The sequence below is a fragment of the Peromyscus californicus genome, unplaced genomic scaffold (assembly GCF_007827085.1).
Source record: "Peromyscus californicus insignis strain IS unplaced genomic scaffold, ASM782708v3 Scaffold_19__1_contigs__length_69161282, whole genome shotgun sequence".
Lineage (NCBI taxonomy): Eukaryota > Metazoa > Chordata > Mammalia > Rodentia > Cricetidae > Peromyscus > Peromyscus californicus.
Genome location: NW_026294491.1, coordinates 11,223,741 through 11,244,544, shown reverse-complemented (window position 1 = coordinate 11,244,544; position 20,804 = coordinate 11,223,741). Strand labels below are relative to the sequence as shown.

Sequence of the window (20,804 nt, the reverse complement as noted above, 5' to 3'; positions counted from 1 at the left end):
GTTGCATTTGGCAGTTTTAGGATTAAATATTTCTGAGTTCAAAGTTCTGTAAAATGACCATGTTGGTCTCATATGAACTTGGAGGTCTGAATGTCCTGAGCAGTTTATAGTCTGAAGCTGATCTTTGGGTGGTGTTTGTCAACTTTAGTGGCAGTACCACAATACAAGTGGATTCCCCATTGCAGGGTCCCATCATCGTCTTGGACACCTCATAGGTCACTGCTAGAAATGGTCATGGTTCACTGCAGAAAAGTTAAATATTTCAAATGCCATATTCAGTAGATCTCTGAAAGGTTAGAGGGACATAATCTATTAAGTACATTCGGGCTACACAAACTTAGTTCCTAGTTACCTTCAGACTCAAGCCCTAGAACATGTACAGGAAGCTAGGTAAAGTTTATTTCTATAATTAGTTAGTACTCTGTATGACCACCAACATCATGACAGAAAGTTTATATATATGTAATAATCTTATAGATTTTGAGATAATAGTTATACCTTAAGAAGTTTGAAAGAGTCAAATGAAAACCAGAGATTAGTGGCAATAGAATAGTCCTTTTTTTTCTTCCTTCCCAAACCATATAGCTCTTCTGATGTGAGACAGAGATTTTGGATTTTCCTTTAACAAGCATATGTGGTTTTAGAGAAGGAGAGAGCCATGTTCCAACCCCAAAGCCAGCAATTAATTTTTAATTGAATTGGGATCACAGAAAGGCCATTTCTCATTTATGTCTGTAGAGGGCAGCAGAGACAAGTGAAAGTCTACCCTGTTGGAGGTGGGCAATACCCTTTGGCCAATTACTTTTTTTCTTGGGAAATTTTCTTTTGATGAACAATCCTTTTTTTTTTTTTCTCCTTCAGATCTTTCACTTGTTTTCCTTAGTTAAATGCTTTTATTCTCCTGGAAAGATAAAAGCAAAACCCTGCCCCGACCCTAACTTGGTTGTGGGGGTTGAGGGGGAAATCCTTTCTTTGGCAGGTTATATCTTTCGTAGGGCAAAATGTTTTTGGGTGACAGAAAAAGTATTATTCTTCAATTAAAATTTTTTTTGAAATTTTGAAACTAAATATTCCTTAGTATGTATGGATAATATACTTATATTCCCCTTTCTCTTTATATATAAATTCAAAGTTAAAGTGTTTGTTTTTGGATCACAAAGGACATTCACTATGAATTTCCGCCTGCCTTTTGCAAGTGGCTATAATTTAAATCACTTTATATTTAATTCTTATGAGCCTGCCTCTGCCTCCCAAGTGTTAGGATTAAAGACCCGTGCCTCTCTAGTGCTGGGATTAAAAGTGTGAGCCACTGCCTGGCTATAGATTCCTTATAAAGTTATTCTCCTAGCATTGTCCTGGTTTAATTTGGTTCTCCATTTCCCCTTACTTTTTAATGTTAGGGATAAACTTTTAAGTTTTTCAGTGTGTAATCTATCATTCTTTCTGATTTATTTTGAATTTGTTCCCCAGCAAATTTTAATATTCTAGTCTTAATTAAATATGATGCCAATTTGTACCCACTGTTTTATTGATTTCAGATTTTCATCTGTCTTGCCTGTATGAGCTATATAAAATTTTATGTTTTTGCTGAGTTTTACCAGGTTTTTCAATTTCTTTCCATTCATGCCTCCCATGACCAGATACCTTTGCCATTTGTCTGCCAGTTAGTGGTTTTCTGTTTAGATGACTATATAGCTAGCTATACCATTGCACATGCACTGTGAATTGGAGAAGATAGAGATTCTCTTTTTGCCCAAGAGAAAAATTAGATGGAAGCAACTGGTTTTCAGAGTCTGTGGTCCTGTAAGCCTTGCATGAATGGGGTTCCTTCATCAGAGAATTATTCATCTGTTGGGTTGACACCTGAATTATTAATTGCCATCTGCTGTATATTCTTGTGGCCTCTAGTAAAGACATTGCTATCAGCAGCTTTCAGCAATCAAACATTTTTTCCTAAGATATCTACATCTGAATTAGCCAGTAAAATATTATCCATAAAATGGTAATTTGTAGATTGAGTAAATTGTTTACAAACTATGTCTAATGACTGTTGTACAAAATATTGGCACAAGGTTTGGCTGTTTAGCATTCCTTATGGAAGAATTTTCCACTGATATCTTTTAGTAGGTTGAGCATTATTATAAGTAAACACTATGAAGCCAAATTTTTCTTTATTCTGTTCTTGTAAGGGTATAGTAAAAAAAATAATAATAATAAAGGCAGTCTTTTAAATCAATCACTATAATACATTATTCCTTAGGTAATATAGAAGACAAGGGAATTCTAGGCTGTAATGAACCCATTGCCTGAATCACCTTATTTACAGCTCTCAAATCTGTTACTGGTCTCCATTTTACAGATTTATTTTTAATGACAAATATAAGATAATTCCAAGACCTGGTCAGTTATTCAATATGTTGAGCATTTAGCTTCCCTGTAACAGCTGTACTAGTGCCTGTAATTTTTCTGATTTCAATGGTCATTGTTCTACCCACCCAGGTCTGTCACTTAACCATTTTAAAGGTAGGGAGGTTGGTACCTTTGAAAGACCATCAACTATGGTACCCTGCTTATGTACAACCTGAATGGTCTTAATAATACTTTTTAATAATTTTATCTGAAGCATTCTTTATTTTTTGGATTGTTTCTGAGATTGGAGGAATGTTGATCTGTGTTTTCTATTGCTGCAACAAATCACATCCCCATAAATTCTTGGCTATGTTAGACACATGTAGCTTTAATTTTTCTATCTGTCCTTCTGGCCCTATACACTTAACCCATCTTATACTTTGCTTCATCTGAGATAAAGTTCCAATCCCTAGAAGCTGAATATTTACCTCCTAAAGAAACAAGTTTGGATGCCAAGATTTTGGTGAAATTATTGTCACATCTGCCCTTGTGTCTAATAATTCTTCAATTTCAATTCCATTTATTTGTATTTTTAGCTTTGGTCTTTGATCATGTATAGCAGGTTTCCAAAATACTTGTTTTATAGTTTTTCTGGTTTTTTTTGTTTTATCTACTGAAGCGGTTCTGTCCTTGATTACATGCAGAGTACTGTTGTTTTTAACAACAGGCATTATGTCTTTTCATTGTCTGTGGATGAGTTTCTCTGGTGCTGACAGGGAATAATTGATAGAGGGGCCTGTAGGAGACCCCCTAGAGTACTTCCCAATGGCAAAGGGTTACCTTGTCTGTCCCTTGTTGATTTCTATTCATTAGCTCAATGCTGGCCTTTGCTGCACCTTCTGCATACTCCAGAAGACTGGAGCTTTCTGTTTGTTTTATCTGTAGAAAAACCAATGTTGTTCCTAGGAACACCTTGTCTATAATCCCTTTTCAAATCACCTTGATTTCCACAATTAAAACATCAGACATTTTTATTTCTCTTAAAACTTTTATAAATTATTTATCCTTATCATAGTAGCATCATAAGCCTGAGATCTAATATCAGCCATATCCATCATTTATTGGTGTTGATCTTGCCTTTAAAGGCATAATCACCCTTTTGCATTCTGAATTAGAAAATTTGTCAATTTTTGTAAAAAAAAAAAGTAAGTTTCTTTCCTTATATAATTTTAGTAAATGATTCAGACCTCTTCCCTAACTCTTAAATCATATCCCAAGCATTTGAAGTTGCTAAATGACATAGTGCTAAGGTATGGTCATTAAATTCAAGCTGCCTTTGCAATTCAGGAGATTGGTCTTCACCTAGAACTGATCTTGGGAAATATTAATGCCCCTAGCCCTATTTCATTGTTCTAACTTTCTCTTTCCACCATTTTTGCCATTGTAACTAAGGACCAGCTTCCAGTATTGCTGTAGCTAAATCTTTCCTGTCTTGGGGGGTAATTCTGTTCTGAGTTTACCAGGAATTTAACATCTGCTTCACATGGGCTGAATGCATGCCATATAGCAACTGCTTTCTAAAATATCCCCAAATCTAATATATCCGTCAGATGCCATTTTACTTCCTGATAACCTTGTGGGTGTCTATCATCTCCTAGTAGTTCCTGTATAGTAGTAACCGGATAAACTGAGTTTGGTTTTCTAATAACCTTGGGTTACTGCCCTTTTTCAGTTTCATCATGCAGTGATGCTGTAGGTTCTTGTCTCAATTCCCCTGTCTGTGTCTGAGTATTTTTCTTATTTTCATTTATACATCTTTCTAAGGCTTGTATCTTATCAATCTACTTTTCATATTTGGCACAATAATCCACTATGGCTATTAAGGATCTACCTGTTTTGAGTTCCTGTCCTGACTTCCTTCAGTGATGAACAGCAATACTGAAGTACAAACTGAATAAACCCTTTCTTCCTCAGCTTGCTCTTTGGTCATGGTGTTTTGTTTTAGCAATAGAAACCCTAACTAAGACAATTGGTGATGCTTGCCTCTGAGGTTCCTGTTAAAGTTCCTAAATTTTTGATTTCCAGATTTCCCTCAGTTTGTGTTTTCTCATTGGTTATATTTCCACTACAATGTTTTGAACTGTTTCTTTTGTTTCATTCCAATGCTTTGTGTGTGTGGTTTCATAGATTTCATTAATATATTTAGTCATATCCTCTTTAAGGACTTCTAACATATTCACAAAGGCTATTTTGAAGTCTCTTTCTTGTGCTTTAGCTCTATTGCACATTTTAGTAGAATTTCTGGCCTCTAGTGGAGACATAGTGCCCTGGCTGTTATTGGTTATAACTTTTATACGGCTATCTAGGCATCTGAGAAGACTGTAATTCTTGATGTTAATATCTGCCCTTGTCTTTGGTGAGTGTTTTGTCCCTTAGTTTCCGTGCTCTCTCTGGTTCTTGGGGGAGTGTGGTGGCTGTGCGTTGCCTGGAAAGGAGTGTTTCCAAGATCCTGCCTGGTGTGGACACTGGGGTCCTGGGTAGAATGTCTTTCTAGGTTTTGGGAGATGACAAAACGGTAATGAGCTAGAAAGGGAAGTGAGGAGGTCTACAGGAGAGAGGAAAGAAGCATGTGCCACCAGGATCTTTGTAGTCCTCCGAGAATGAAGGTAGAGAAGGAGAGGCTAGAGCAGTCGGACTGCTACAGAGATGGGCATGAGCAGATTAGATTTGGAGCAGAGGAGGGAGAGTGAAAATTGTCTCCCTGACTCACTGGTCTTTGTGACTGGCAGCATTCTAGAGAATGCATCCAGATATTGTGGCTGAGACAAAGGGATGGGGTAGTGAGGAAGGCTGCAAGATCCACTAAAGATGGGAGCAGAGAGGAAATAAATGCCATGACAGGTGATGTGCTACAGAGCTGGGGGTGGGACTAGGGGATTGGATTTGGAGGAGAGGAAGGGGAGTGAAGAGCATCAGCTGCTTCCCTGGCAGTGGGTTTCCATGGAATTCTGGAGGGTGATCAGCTCCTCCCACATGCTTTCAAGTATTAGCTGAGTCATACCTAAGGGACAGTCCTGCCTGTTGGGTCAGTCCATTGAGATCTATGAAAATGAGAAAATGACAACATCGTGGTCTGGAGAAAGAGGTACCAGGCCTTTGACATAAAATTTTAAAAAATGAATCTCTATTTCCAGGCAAGGGTCTTTTCTCCTTCCTCTTTGTCTAATGGTTACAAACTATGCCTTCTTGAGTCTAGCTCACTGACCTCATCTCTGAATATCTCCTCAGATATGGTGGCCTGTGTTGTGCCTTCTGAGTGTGTAAAGCAGTGTGGTGTTGACATTGGCTGCACCAACTATGCCTACCCTATGATGGTGCTGAAACTGATGCCCATGGGTAAGTAAGAGCCTGGATTCACTTAGCCTCAGATGCTCTGTCTGTAGATGAGCATAGAAAGGGTTGTGGTATAATCCTCAGCAACTATTAATTTAATTCCATTAGTTCACCTCTGTTCATGGACATTTCTTGGGTACCTTTTACATGTTACCAACTATATGTTGAGTGTAGACATTCCAGAGATACTCCAGGTTTCTTCTGTTAGGAGAATCTTGACTCTTTAGACTTAAGACTCTTTGAAGAAGATTAAGAATATTTTAATTTTCTTTTTGCTAGTAAAAAGCAATTTTTAGCCACAGGTCTATATTTCCAGAGAAATCAAGGTTAATTATGGACCACTGACACTCAGGCATTAGATCATAATCTATTCAATTTATAATCGCTTATTGAATGTATTCTTTCCCAGGCACTAGCTTGGGTGTCCAGAAACATGGGTGAAGTTTCAAAAATAAGTTCCCCTACCATTTAGAATCCACATTTCAGTTTCCTGGGATATAAAATAAGCTGCATATATGAAGTAAATAAAATATTAAGATGCTGGAGAGTGACTGTGGTGAATTGAAGCAGGTAGAGGTCAAGGTAGAGAACTCAGGTGTGACCAGTTGAAAACTTGGGTTAACACTTCCATGGCCCTTTCTCTATCCTGATACATGTGAACATTTTCAGAATGAAGGGAATATAGCCCACAGATCTGACACCACATTCCCCCATCCTCTGTTCTAGAAGATGTGGGGCCAGAGGGAACTAGAGCATCAGGTTCCTATAATGATTTCAAATTCTTGGCTTTTTCTCTCCAAAAACAGCAGAACTATTAACTATATTTTTCCACTAACTCTTTGTGTGGTCAAGAGATCACTGAAAAGAAAGATGGCATCACAGAGCTTATTCTGTTCTAACAGTAGGTTTCAGTAGATGACATCTGAGTTTGTGCTGGGGACTAAATTCCCCCATTGTGTGATACTGAGATCACCAGGAATTATGCAAGAAGTGCTACATGCATTTCTATTATATGCATATTTTGATATCTGTTCAAATAGTCAATGTTCCAGACAAATCCATTATCTTGAAGCAATGCCCTATTTTTAGCCTGGCATTCACAGAAAATGATATGCAGCCATTAACCAGAGCTTGTACCCTCTCTTGACCCCAGGACTTCGAGGCCTGATGCTGTCAGTCATGGTGGCCTCTCTTATGAGCTCCCTGACCTCTATCTTCAACAGTGCCAGTGCCCTGTTCACCATGGACCTCTACACCAAGATTCGGAAGAAGGCATCTGAGAGAGAGCTCCTGATTGCTGGACGGTGAGGAAACCTGGTCTCTGCCTAGAACCCCTCTCAGGAAGGGAAGATGGAGTGATGAACTAGAGGTTGCAGATCCTTGACCTTAGTAAAAATAATCATCATTCTACAGGGGAAGAAGGAACGCCGTGGACAATTTAATTCTACCTATCTCTTTACACATATAAAAATTGAGGCCATTTGAATGAGATGGTTGCTTTTTCACATTTTAAGTGCTTAAGGTGTTTTTGTTTGTTTGTTTTGACTTTTCCTCTCACGACCCCTTCCAATCCCTTCACAAATTACTACCTACTCTTAGTCTCTCATCCAAATGTATCACATGCAAGGAATAATGAATTAAGTTACTACCACAAATGAGATTATCAACTTGATATTCTTTAAGGATTTGATATTAGAAAGGGACCAACTTGGGGAAGGGACTAGTTCAAGAAGTTGCTTAGAGGGTTATGTCAACCAAACAAGCCTTAAGTAGTCTGGGAGTCCAGAAGACAAATTGAGTGGAAACAAACAACCAGGGACAATAGTTAAGAAAGACCCCATTTTACTCTTCATTACTGTCCAGTAGACCCAACACTGTCATAGCATTTTGTAAAATGAGTTAAAGATTAAAGTATGACATATGTACAGAGGACATGGAGAACATAATTATACAGTTCCATGATGTATCTCAAAAGGAGCACACATGTAGTTACTGTACACATTAGTATTAATTACTAATATTAATAAATAATATAATAATAATACTCAATAATAATTATGATCACCCTAAAGTCCCTCAGTTCCTGTCTTTCCAAAGTTAAACTAGAACTTCTAATGCTATTAATTGGGTCTTCCTGTTTTAGATTATCATAAATACAGAAAATTGGCACACATTGTAACACAAATTCTAAAAGATCTTTTAATAAAAAAAAACCCTGAGCCAGATATTGGGGTATATGCTAAAAGATCAGAGAGACAAAAGAACAAGTCACAGTCACCACCTCTTAACTCACCAACTCATCATCCTGAAAAGGCTTTCTAGCCAAAAGGCCTCTAGCTAAAAGGGATTCCTCAGCTGAAAAGCCTTTGGTTTCTGTCTCCTCATGCCTTATATACCTTTCTTCACCCAGCCATCATTTCCTGGGATTAAAGGTGTGTGTCCTTCCCAGTACTGGGATTAAAGGTGTGTGCCACCACTGCCTGGCTCTGTTTTCTCTCTTAAACTGAGTCATTCTCATGTAGTCCATGGTGCCCTTGAACTCACAGAGATCCAGACATATCTCTGCCTCCCAAGTGCTAGGATTAAAGGTGTGTGCCACCACTGCCTGACCTCTATGTTTAATCTAGTGGTTTGTTCTGTTCTCTGATATTCAGGCAAATTTTATTAGAGTACACCACATTTTCCCTTTTCTGTCTAAAATAATAAAAGGTTATAACTAATATAAGAAAAATGATATACAAACGATATTGACAAATTCAGAGAAAATGCTCCATTATCTATCCTATTTTGGTGAATCCAAAGTGCTGTACCTAATTTACTTTCTATCCTAATTTGTATTACCAACTGAATATTATCTTTTGATGTCTTTCAAACTTATACACTTTATACCTCTAGGGAGTTTCCTTTCTGAATTTGTTAACAAGGAAAAATATAACTAAAGCTATCTAGTATACATTTCATGTTATATGGCTTCTTTGGCTCATCTTATTATTGTGGCATTCAGCCAGGTTTCCATGTACAATTTGTTTCAGTTCCTTGCTGTATGGTACTCCATTATCTTAATGCCTCAGCATTATCTGCTCTATTGTTCATGCCATGTTGCTTTGGTTAAACTCCCTCAGTGATTATGACTTATTATGACTTAGATAAAAATAGATTGGTAAAATAGGTGGTAAGATAGCAGATCGATCATTTTCCTTTTATACTTACCAATATTGAATAATATATTTAGAGTATGTCTTTCAATATGAAAACAAGTTAACATTCACCTGTGAAGTACCACTTTAAGTTCATTTCTGGACTTCTCAGCTATTTAGAAGAGAAACTGGAGTCCTAGTCTTTTCCCTTATGTGGATTCTGCCTGTTCCCCATGGTTTTCTCATTGTTGTTTGGGGCTAGAAGCACAGAGTACTGAGAAGTACAGTGTCTATAAAGACCAGTCTTGGAAGGGCACTGCCTACTTTCTTGTCAAATTGGTATCAACAGAAACTCACCACCCATTTATATATTCTTCTTTGCTTTTGACAGTAACAATAGCTTTACTAAATTAAACACTTGGAGATGAAAATCTAAAGGACCTCACTAGGCCCAGATCTTGACTAGATAAAGGCTGTAGGAGCAGAGAATGGAGTGGCATAATTTTGTTTGTTTGTTTGTTTGTTTGTTTGTTTGTTTTTCTGAGCTGGTAGTCAAGATACATTGATCCCACTAGTCAATACATCATCTTGGACACAAATCCTCTTTAAGTCTCAATGACAAAGTAATATCTTTCTTTTTTTTTCTTTTTTACTATTAAGAAGTTTTCTATTTATTTTACATACCAACCACAGATCTCCCCTTCTCCCTCTTCCCACCCCGACCTCCCCCCCGCCCAAACCACCCTCCATTCCCACCTCCTCCAAGTCAAAGTCTCCCAAGGGGAGTCAGCAAAGCCTGGTACATTCAGTTGAGGTAGGTCCAAGGCCCTCCCCCCTGCACCAAGGCTGTGCAAAGTGTCACACCTCAGGCACTGGGCTCCAAAAAGCCTGCTCATGCACCAGGGATGGAACCTGATCCCTCTGCCTGGAGGCCCCTCAAACAGTTCAAGCTAAACAACTGCCTTGTGTATCCAGAAGACCTAGTCCAGTCCCATGGGGGCTCCACAGCTATTGGTCCACAGTTCATGAGTTTCCACTAGTTTGCCTGGCCATCTCTGTATGTTTTCCCATCATGACCTCAATGTCCCTTGCTTATAGAATTCCTCCTCTCTCTCATTGATTGGACTCCTGGAGCTCGGCCTAGCTCCTGGCGGTGGGTCTCTGCATCTACTTCCATCAGTAACTGGATGTAGGCTCTATGATGACAGTTAGGGTACTCACTAATCTGGTTACTGGAGTAGACCAGTTCAGGCATCCTCTCAACTATTGCTAGTAGTCTAAGGTGGAGTCATCCTTGTGGATTCCTGGGAACCTTCCTAGCACCCTGTTTCTCCCTATTTCTATGATGTCTTCATTTATCATGGTATCTCTTTCCTTGCTCTCCCACTCTGTCCCTGTTCCAGCTCAAACCTCCCATTTTCTTATGTTCTCATCCCCCATTCCATGACCCCCCTCACTCCCAGTTTGCTCATGTAGATTTCATCTATTTCTCCTTCACTGGGCTATCTATATGTCCCTCTTGGGGTCCTCCTTGTTAGCTAGCTTCTCTGGAGCTATGAGTTGTAGTCTGGTTATCCTTTGCTTTACATCTAGTATCCACTTATGAGCGAGTACATACCATGTTTGTTCTTCTGAGTCTGGGTTACCTCACTCAGGACGATAATCTCTAGTTACACCCATTTGACTGCAAATTTCATGATGTCATTGTTTTTTACTGCTGAGTAGTACTCCATTGTGTATATGTGCCACATTTTCTTTATCCATTCTTTGGTTGAGGGGCATCTAGGTTGTTTCCAGGTTCTGACTATTACAAATAATACTGCTATGAACATAGTTGAGCGTGTGTCCTTGTGGTATGATTTTATCTTTCTTATCAAATGTCTATCTCTCAAAATAAAAATGTGAAAAAAACCAGATGTTACAAAAATATTTGCTTCACGTAAGCAAGCGATGCCTCTGTAGAGAAGGTAGATAAACACAGCTACAGCAGGTTGAAATTGTAATCAGAATAAATTTTATGAAAAAAATCTATTTTCAATAAAAACAGAAAAATAGGGGTAAAGGGGGATAAAAGCAACTCAGAATAAAAGATGACAGTGACCTAACCCAAAAAGCCAGGAAACCTTCCTGTGGAGGTTGCACTTGAGCAAAGTCTTGAGGTGGGGGCAGGGAAGTGCACAGCTCTGTGGGACAAGAACAGTGAGAACATCTTGTAAGTCATGTGTGAGGTAGCTCTGTAACAAGGAATAAGGCTGACCCCAGGGAGCAAGCAAGAAAACGAAAAGAACACATCCTAACAAGGTATCCAGAAGCCAGATCATGCTGGGCCACTTGAGTGTGTGTCGGAGAGCAATCCAAGTGGGCTGGGAAGCATCTGGTTTTCTTTCCAATGGGCACAACGACAACAGTAATGGTGTACTTTATTGAATCTTTACTGTGTTCTGGGGTTCATGATTGTCACACTTAAGTTTTGTTGCAAGGTGGCAGAGACTTCATAAAGTTTAAGTGGACATTGGTGTCTTGGTCTTCTGCCCAAAAACTTGTTAATCCATTCACCCACCACCATGTCCATATTTTAGATGAATACAGAGATGATGAGCTTTCATGTAGAAGAATCTTGTTAATTATATTTGCTCATTTATTCATGTGCAAAGCATAGACGTCCCTGTGTGTAGAAAACCAGATATCTCATCTTTGTGGATCCCAGGAACTTCCAGTCAACATTTTAACCAACACTTTCTGACAGGAGAACACATGAACTAGTATTTCTTTTCAATTCATCTACCATCCTGGGAAAGATAGAGGCTGTTTTAATCCTTACTAATGAAAACTCATTTAGTTTTCTCTAGCTAAGAAAAAGATAAAAATTGGATTCTACTTTATTATACAAGTAACTACCAATTAATAAAACTAATACAGTATTACTTTTAAGATATATACATTGAATTAAAGAATGATTAAACAACATCTGACATTAGACTTATTAGGAAGCATTAATCTTAGGTGAAGCCTTTATGACAGGTGTAGATAGTATTGTTGACATTGAATTAACAGATAATTAGCACAGCATGGGTTCATATCAGGTCAAGAAACTCAGTTGTGTTTTGAAAATGAATGAATGAATGGCACAAGGATATACTTTTAAAAATCAACAAATATGGTGCTCTTGTTTAATGTCTGGATTATTTTTATAGGCTGTTTGTCACTGTACTAATTGTCACCAGCATCTTGTGGGTGCCGATAGTAGAAGTATCTCAAGGTGGACAACTGATCCACTACACAGAGTCCATCTCCAGCTACCTTGGGCCTCCAATTGCGGCTGTCTTCCTGCTTGGCATCGTCTGTAAAAGGGTCAATGAACAAGTAAGTGAAGAATGGGATTTTCCCTGTGAGTGTAAGAAAAACTTGTTTCTCTCCCTGGTGTCACAAGATGCATTCTTGCTCTTCCATGTGCACACCCAAGGCCTGTTTCAATTTCTACTGTGGTCACCGCAATGTCTGGTTGTTCCTAAAGTGTGATTCGACACTTGTTCTGCCCATTCATAGTACAGTCTTTACATGGTTTATAAAACATCATGTTGCACGGTACAGTGCTGGGGAGCACGAGTTGAGGAGATGAACTGTCAGTGTCCCATCAGGACACTAATATACTATATGAAGCAAATAACTCCACTCTGTCCAATGAAGATGATAATAGCTACTACTTTATAGGAGTTGCTATGAGGATCAAATGAGATAGCATAGTAAATATTTTTTAAAAGCTAATAAAAAATTAAAATATGTGCATTGCTATTGTGGTGGGAATAGTTGATCTTTTTACTTTATATGTCCAATCCTTTATGTGTCTCTAGCTGTTTACTATATTATGTGATTTTTCAGGCAAGTGTCACATTCATAGCACTTAGTGTCTAGTGATTTCTTAGCTTTTCAAATTGTGTAGCATGAATATCATAATTCTACTTGTTCTCCAAAATAAAGCACAAGCTTTTATTCTATATATATAAGACAAATCAGGACATTTTTCATTTTGGGTCAGTGTTGACAGTAGAGTCCTATGGTTGGACAGTTGACAGTGTGATGGTATTTCAAGACCACAAAGGACAACTTCTGCTGATAGCTTGTATTTTCAGTTATCCCAGTTTGTTGGTCCTTACCTAATAAAATTGTAGTAATTAATTATGACTTACCTGAATGAGTGTCTCATTTTTCCTAAGCACTCATGATTGTGTTCTTGTTTTGTTTTTAACAGGGTGCATTCTGGGGTCTGATGGTTGGACTCGTGATGGGCCTTATCCGTATGATTGCAGAGTTTTCTTATGGGACAGGGAGTTGCCTGGTCACCACTAACTGTCCCAAGATCATCTGTGGAGTGCACTATCTATATTACGCCATCATTCTCTTTTCTGTGTCTGTGTTGGTTACTCTGGGAGTTTCTTTCTTAACAAAACCCATTCCTGATGTACATGTGAGTGTTGCACAAACTAGTAGTCTTTTACTTTCATAATTTGCATAATGGCAGCTTCAGTTAATGCCAGGCTAATGGGATTGTTGATTTAGGAGGAACCTGAAAGCTAACCAATCAGTTATTCAACTGAACAATTTGATAGAGTATGTGTGAAGCAATAGTAGATTGCTAAGAGGCTAGGAAATGGATGTACTGTTTTTAGTGCCAGTGTGATGTCTCCACGGTTAAAAGGGCTTTCTGAGCAAGCCCAGGAACAACCTGAGTTGTCCCTGGAACCCACAAAAAAGGCTGAAGGAGGGCACTGACTCCACAAAATCATCCTCTAACTGCCATGCATGTCTATGAGTATACTCACAAACCATCACACACAAATAATAAAAAACAGTGAGCATACTATTTCAAACACTCCATGATGCAGGTGGAGAGCATATCTGTGCCATTGTGATACACACTTGGAAGGGAATAATCACTATTGTTTAACAGATGGAGAATGATCTTACAAGAGACCTGGCTATCTGGACTGGGGCTCTCTAGTGTGTAGTTGCTTTTTTTTATTCTTTGCTCTTTGGGGGCCTGACACTCAGCCCCCAAATAAATACATGGAGGGTTATTCTTATGAATATGCAGCCTTAGCTTGGCTTTTTTCTTGCTAGCTTTTCTTAACTTAAATTATCCCATCTACCCTTTCCTCTGGGCTTTTACCTTTCTCTATTCTTATACGCCTTCCTTTCCTTCTTACTCATGACTAGCTCTGTTGCTGCTTGGCCCATGGCATCCTCCTCTCCTTCTCCTTTTCTTGCTCCTATCTTCTCTAGATTTCTCCTATTATTTATTCTTTCTGCCCACCAGCCCCACCTATTTCTTTTTTTGCCTAGCTATTAGCTATTCAGCTCTTTAGTAGACCAATCACATGTTTATGCAGGCAAAGTAACATACCTCTACAGAGTTAAGCAAATGCAACATAAAAGAATGCAATACATCTTTACATCTTTAAACAAATATTCCATAGCATGAATGAATGTAATACATCTTAAATTAATATTCCACAACAATTCACCCTTTTGTCTAAATAAAAATGAAAGCTTTAACTTTAACATAGTAAAACTATACACAACAAAGAGAGTTATCAAATAAGAATTACATTTAGAATATCCAGTACATTAGTATTTAGCAAGTTCAGAGGAAATACTCCATTGTCTATCTTATCTTAGTGATTTCAAAGTTTTATACCTAATTTACTTTCTATCATAAATAAGAAAAACTATAGCTCCTAACTATCTAGTTTTTAACTCCATCAAAGATTCCAGAAGGATGTAATATTACCTAATAACAGAGATATCTGGCTGCCTGAACAGTCACCCAAAGTTCCTCTGCAATGTTGGGATATCCATCTTCAGCCTACAGGCCTAAAATATCTGGCAGACTTTTCAGTGAAGCAGGAAATCTGAAGGGCTGTCTTGCCTTGTATATCAAAGTTCTTCAGATGCTTCCTCCATGTCCTGCAGAATATCTGGCAGATTCCTCTGTGAAGCAGGAATCTTGAAGGACTGTCTGCCTTGTTTTGACAAAGTTCAACAGTCTTTTCCTATGTCCTTCTTACACTGAAAGCAAACTCCATATGGAGTTTCTTTGATGCCCATCATCCTTCTAATAAGTAAATTGGTTCTGCCAGGAGCAGATGTGTCTCATTGTCATCAAAAAGATTAGGTTAAATATCTTAAATGCCGTGTTCTGTGTGTCTTTGAAGTGTTTGAAAATCATCTATCTATCTAAAATAGAGATAACCTGTTTAACCTTAAAAACATACCTAATGTGACTACAAGTTTGATTATTATAAGTTAACTACTAACCTCATTTTTAATTATACATTGCATTTTTAATGAGCTGAATAAGCACAATATCCCAAATATGAATAGGAACATATATACTATATAACAAAAATAACTTTAAATTTATATCAATATACCAAAATCGATGCCAATGCAAAATATGAGATTAATAGTTTTTAATCTTTATCTTCTTGAATATATGAAAACAATTACATGATAACACATGTTCTATATATTTTCACATTTTGTGTTTTAATACACAAAGCAAGAGAACCTTGACCATATAATGGACAAACAATAGTCAAAATTCCATAAAACTTAGAAGCTTAAAATAACAACCGTGGCAGGGCAGTGGTGGTGCACACCTTTAATCCCAGCACTGGGGAGGCAGAGGCAAGTGGATCTCTGTGAGGCCAGCTTGGTCTACAGAGTAAGTTCCAGGACAGGATCCAAAGCTACACAGAGAAACCCTGTCTCAAAAAAACCCAAAAAACAAAAACACAAGCAAACAAAACAAAACAGTGGACAAAGTTCAGAGGTAGCATGGAAGAGGGATGTGTGATTACATTTGGAATTCAAGAATTGAACACAGATAGCTGTCTAAATATAATGGATGCAGAAATAGAACTTACGACATGTCAAGTGACAATGACAACCCCTAGTCATCACAGAATAGAAAGGGGAACAGGAGGGAGGAAGGTTGGATAATAACTCCTGGCATAATGCAGAAGAGAGAAGTGATGATACTTCACAGAAATTTGTTCTGTAGCTTATAAGCAAAGAGGGGAAAGGGGGTTGAAGTTTTCAACATACTCACAGAAGGAATGTTGAAGGAAATGGAAATATTAATTTCCTTGATTTGATAATTACATATTGCATATATGTGTCAAATTAATGCTCTCTGCCACATAAATATGTATAATTATTATGTGTTGTGTAAAACCTTCAAGATAGAAGTGATGGTACACCAGCACCTGGGAGGTGGGGCAGGAAGATCAGAAGTTCAAGGACATGCTCAGCTACATAGCAAGTACAAGGTCTTTTGGAGCCCACAGAGGTTTCCTATTGAGATCTGGCCTTGCTTTACCCAGCAGGGCTGCATAGGGGATGCATGTTTACCAGGTATTTGGGATGGTCTGCACTTGGCTGTGCTAGAAGGAGGCTTTTTGCTCCACTCCTTGGCATTTCTATAAATAGCCCTTTAGAAGAGATAGAAGGGGCTGGCCGGTTTTGACCCAGGCCCTCCCAAGGCTATCCTATGTTTCTATCTGTCCCTCTCCCCTCTATATTTCTATATAAATATTTCCCACTTCTCCCTACTCAAGAGTACCCTAGGGGAAAAAGTGGGAACAGGTCTCCCACAAAGGTCAACCTGGGCTACATGAGAACCTGTGTAACAAAACAAATAAACAAACAACAACAACAAATAAATTAAATTCAAAAAGCAATCTCTAGCCAGGCTGAAAATAACAATGAAGTTACTATTAACAATTAGACAACAAGGACAATGAAATAACAATGATGTCACTATTGGCAGTTAAACAATAAGGACAATGAAGTTATTATTGAAAAACAGAAGGACGATGAAATAGCAATGAAGTTATTCTTCACAGTTAAACAATAAGGGCAATGGAATAACAATGGAGTTACTATTGACAGACAATAAGGACAATGAAATAACAATGAAGTTACTACTAACAGTAGACAATAAGGACAATGAGTGAAGCCAAGATGTAATAGTCTAGGTTAATTTTCTACTTTTCTGAAAGTATAAAGCCCAAAGTAAGAGTTTTAGAAATTTTGCATTTTTAAATGTTTCCTTCCCAAATAATTAAAAACAGAAATGACTTTAAATGGTTCATGTGTTTTGGAGAGTGTGATATGGCAGGAGCACCTTTCATTACAATTCATCATACTCTTTCATGCAGTCTGACTTTTTTAATTGTACAAGACTGAGACTATTGTTCAGTGTTTGCAAACATGGGCCTTTTGCTAATTAATGCTCTCTGTGATCATTTCTCAGCTGTATCGCCTGTGCTGGACTCTTCGGAACAGTGAGGAGGAGAGAATCGATTTAGATGCAGAAGATAAAAGGGAGGAAGGAGCTGATAATGAGACTGAAGAGGGTAATGTCTCACTTATGCATTGGTTTTCATGGTGTGGCTTACTAGGGATTTTTATTTTTAATCAAAATATAGTTACATCATTTCCCTCGTACCTTTGCTCATTCTTGCCCCTCCAAACCCCTCTCCCTCTAATTTCTCCCATGAGTTAGATCTTCTTTTTCTTTAACAAATATTATTACATACATTCATATGTGTAGTCACAAATACATAAATACAGCCTGCTGAGTCTGTGTCTGTTGTGTGTATATGGTTTCAGGACTGACAGCTTTGTGCTGCATAACCAGTTACAGGGCTAAGCCCCAGGAGAGGTTAATTCTCCCATTCTTGGCAGTCATTAGTTGTCTGTAGTTCTTTGCCTAGGAGTGGAACCATGGTGAGACATCCCTCCCCTTCTATGTTAGCAAGTCTATTAATATTGTCATTATTCTTGCCTTGTTTATACATCCTGTGCTGGCTAGTTTTTTTTGTCAACTTGATACAAGTTGGAGTTATCTGAAAGAAGGGAACCTCAATTGAGAAAATGCTTCCATAAGATTCAGCTCTAAGGCATTTTCTTAATTAGTGATCAGTTATGGAAGGCCCAGCACACAGTAAGTGGTGCCATTCCTGGGCTGGTGGTCCTGGGTTCTCTAAGAAAGCAAGCTGAGCAAGCCATATGGAGCAAGCCAGCAAGCAGCACCCCTCTGTGGCCTCTGTATCAGCTCCTGCCTCCAGGGCCCTTCCCTGCTTGAGTTCCTGTCCTGACTTGCTTCAATCATGGACTGTTACCTAGAAGTATAACGAAATGTAAACCTTTTCCTCCCCAACTTGCTTTTTGGTCATAGTGTTTCATCACAACCATAGAAACTCTCACTAAGACACAGCTATTTCTTTTGAAAGAATGTTTCACAACAGGTTTTCTGGTGTTCTGGCTCTTACAATCTTTGTGACTCCTCTTCCAAGATGTTCCCTGAGTCATAGATGCAGTAGCTGTGATGTAGATATATCCACTGGAACTTGGCTTTACCTCTGCATTGTGTCAGGTTTTGCTTTTTGGTCATGACTTCATGTACTGTGGAGAGAAGCTTCTTTGATGAGGGATGACACCTACACTTAAATGGGCTTCCGCAGTTATCCAATTCTCAAGAAGTTGTTGTTTTTATAACAAACTAAAATATTCAAATCTCACTGGCCCAATGATGAAGATAACTGTTAGATATGACATCTATGCATCCACTCACCTACATGTGCATCTTTCTGTCCATCCATGGTACTTACTACCTGCCAAATGCTGAGATGACATGCAGTTACTTGCTAACTTCTCTATCTTTGTATCTTGTGATTAAGTATCTATCTTCAACTTCATTTCTTAGTATTCTCTCTAGCACACCCATAGCAGAAGAGATGCCTCAGCTTTCTTTACATACACCAGCTCCTAGGATATTGTCACAAAGACTCCCTAGGATATTTTCATGAAGCACACTATTGGAATGTTTGCCAATTGTGACAATTGGTATTGTAATATAATTTTAATTTTTAAAGTGAGCTTAAGATAATTTTTTCTTCTCTTAAGTTGTTTATCAACTCTATAGTATGTTTAAATGTATCTCTAAATGGCCTTGTCTTTCTTTTTTTTTTAATTCCAAAAACCCATTGTATATTGAGGTAAAAAAGCCTCTATGGTATTGTTTGCAAATCCCTCCCCATGCTACCGCCATTTTGCCACTTAAATTTACTTTTAAGGTTAATTTTCAGCTTTTATATAGTCAAATTTATATTTTCTCATAATTCTATTGGCTCTTATAAAAACTGTGATCACTGTTTACAGACATCTCTACAGCATTTGCGAGATGTTCTACACATCTTTGGTGATGCTTTATTTTTCTTTCTTGTTCCAGACCAAACTGAAAAACCTCGTGGATGTCTCAAGAAGACTTATGACTTATTCTGTGGCTTGCAAAAAACAGGACCCAAGCTGACTAAAGAAGAGGAAGAAGTCTTGAAGAAGAAACTCACAAACACATCAGAGGAGCCCTTCTGGAGGACTGTTGTGAACATCAATGCCATTGTCCTCCTGACTGTGGCAGTTTTTTTCTATGGCTATTTTGCCTGAATTCTATCTCAGTCACAACAATATTGGCTAAGCAAAGGATCATTTTATACATTTTCATTTTAAAGATTGCTATCCTGCAAAGGGACATGAGCAATTTGGTAATTTTATCTATTAAGGCTACATCAGAGTTGAATTTTGTTGTCCCTCCATGTAAATAAAATAGTTCATAATTTACAAAACTACTGAAGTGCCTTAATGAAAGTATGTGAAGTAGGCCAAGAGCCCAAAATCCTTTTTTGTACTTTTATGGAGTATTCTCATCAACTGAAATGTTATAGATTTGAGATATATAATGTGATGATTTCACACATAAGTTGTGAAAATATTACCAGAACCAAGTCAACTGGCACATCCATATCCTAACATAGTTGCTCTTTTGTATTATACACAGAGAAAACACTGATCTGCTCTCTCAGCAAATTTGAAATACACGGTACATTATTATCCATAGGCACATGCTGTCCTTTATTAAATTGTTGCCGCCTTTTAAGTCACGGCTGTCCAAATGAGCACCTGCAACTCCACCAGCAATGGTTAGGCTGCAAGAGCTGTGGCCTGAGGGAGTTCTGTTCCCTCAGGCTCCAACTCTTCCAAAGCCATGAAGGGAACTTCACTCAATCTCTGTCCCTCTAAAAAACTCAAGATTCAAAGGTTGAGGTAGAATTTGCTCCCCAGAAAGGCTAAATAGCAAGTAGCTCAGCACCTCTCCTTCCTAGCATCTTCCCAAAAAGCTTTTGTGCGCCTCCTTGCCCTTCCTTAAAAACTCTTCTCCACCTGGCTCCTCCCTACCACTTCCTGTCAGCTAGTTGCTGGCCGAGCCTCCTGACCACAGGTGAATTTTATTTAACCAAACACATCTTTGCATCATTAAACGTTTCAAAGCATAAACAAAAGTACCACACCTTAAAGTAATATTCTACAACAGGCACAAAGCTGTGTATTATTAGACCTCGGTAACATCTTACAGCCAAACATTGTACTCTTTAACCATCGTCTCTCCATGTTATCTTATCCCTGAGCCCCTGGAAACACCACCGCTGTAGAGTGTGTTTGTGTTTGTGCTGCTGTAACAAAAACGAATATTAGAAATTATGAAGAGTGGGGATTTGTTGGTTTTCTGGTTTTGTTTTGTTGTTTGTTGTTTGTTTCGTAGTTCTCAAGATAAAGAAGGACAATATTAAGAGCCAGAATCTGGAGAGGACATTTTTTGCTACATCATTCCTTGGTACAAAGTGAATGGTCAAAAAAATCTGTGATGGAAAGGGAAAAGAACCAAATTTGTCTTTTTATCAGAAACCTACTCCTGTAATAATACTGATTTGTTCCTGAGAGAAGAGTCCTCATGAGCTGGTCACTCCCCCAGAGGTCCCTCCTCTCTGCACTGATGCTAGGTATTGGGTTTTCAACATATGA

The 20,804-nt window shown here is 38.2% G+C and overlaps 1 protein-coding gene across 1 annotated transcript in view; it reads left to right on the top strand.

Moving 5' to 3' along the window:
• LOC128114052 (solute carrier family 5 member 4A-like) overlaps positions 1–19,412 on the top strand; it is a 50,150-nt gene extending 30,738 nt beyond the window's left edge. Inside the window, exons 10-15 of the mRNA XM_052743922.1 lie at positions 5,638–5,745; positions 6,896–7,046; positions 12,074–12,242; positions 13,129–13,344; positions 17,197–17,299; positions 19,177–19,412. Coding sequence (XP_052599882.1) covers positions 5,638–5,745; positions 6,896–7,046; positions 12,074–12,242; positions 13,129–13,344; positions 17,197–17,299; positions 19,177–19,391 — 962 coding nt within the window. The 3' untranslated portion in view covers positions 19,392–19,412. The remainder of the gene's footprint in view (positions 1–5,637; positions 5,746–6,895; positions 7,047–12,073; positions 12,243–13,128; positions 13,345–17,196; positions 17,300–19,176) is intronic.
• Positions 19,413–20,804: the final 1,392 nt, after the last annotated feature.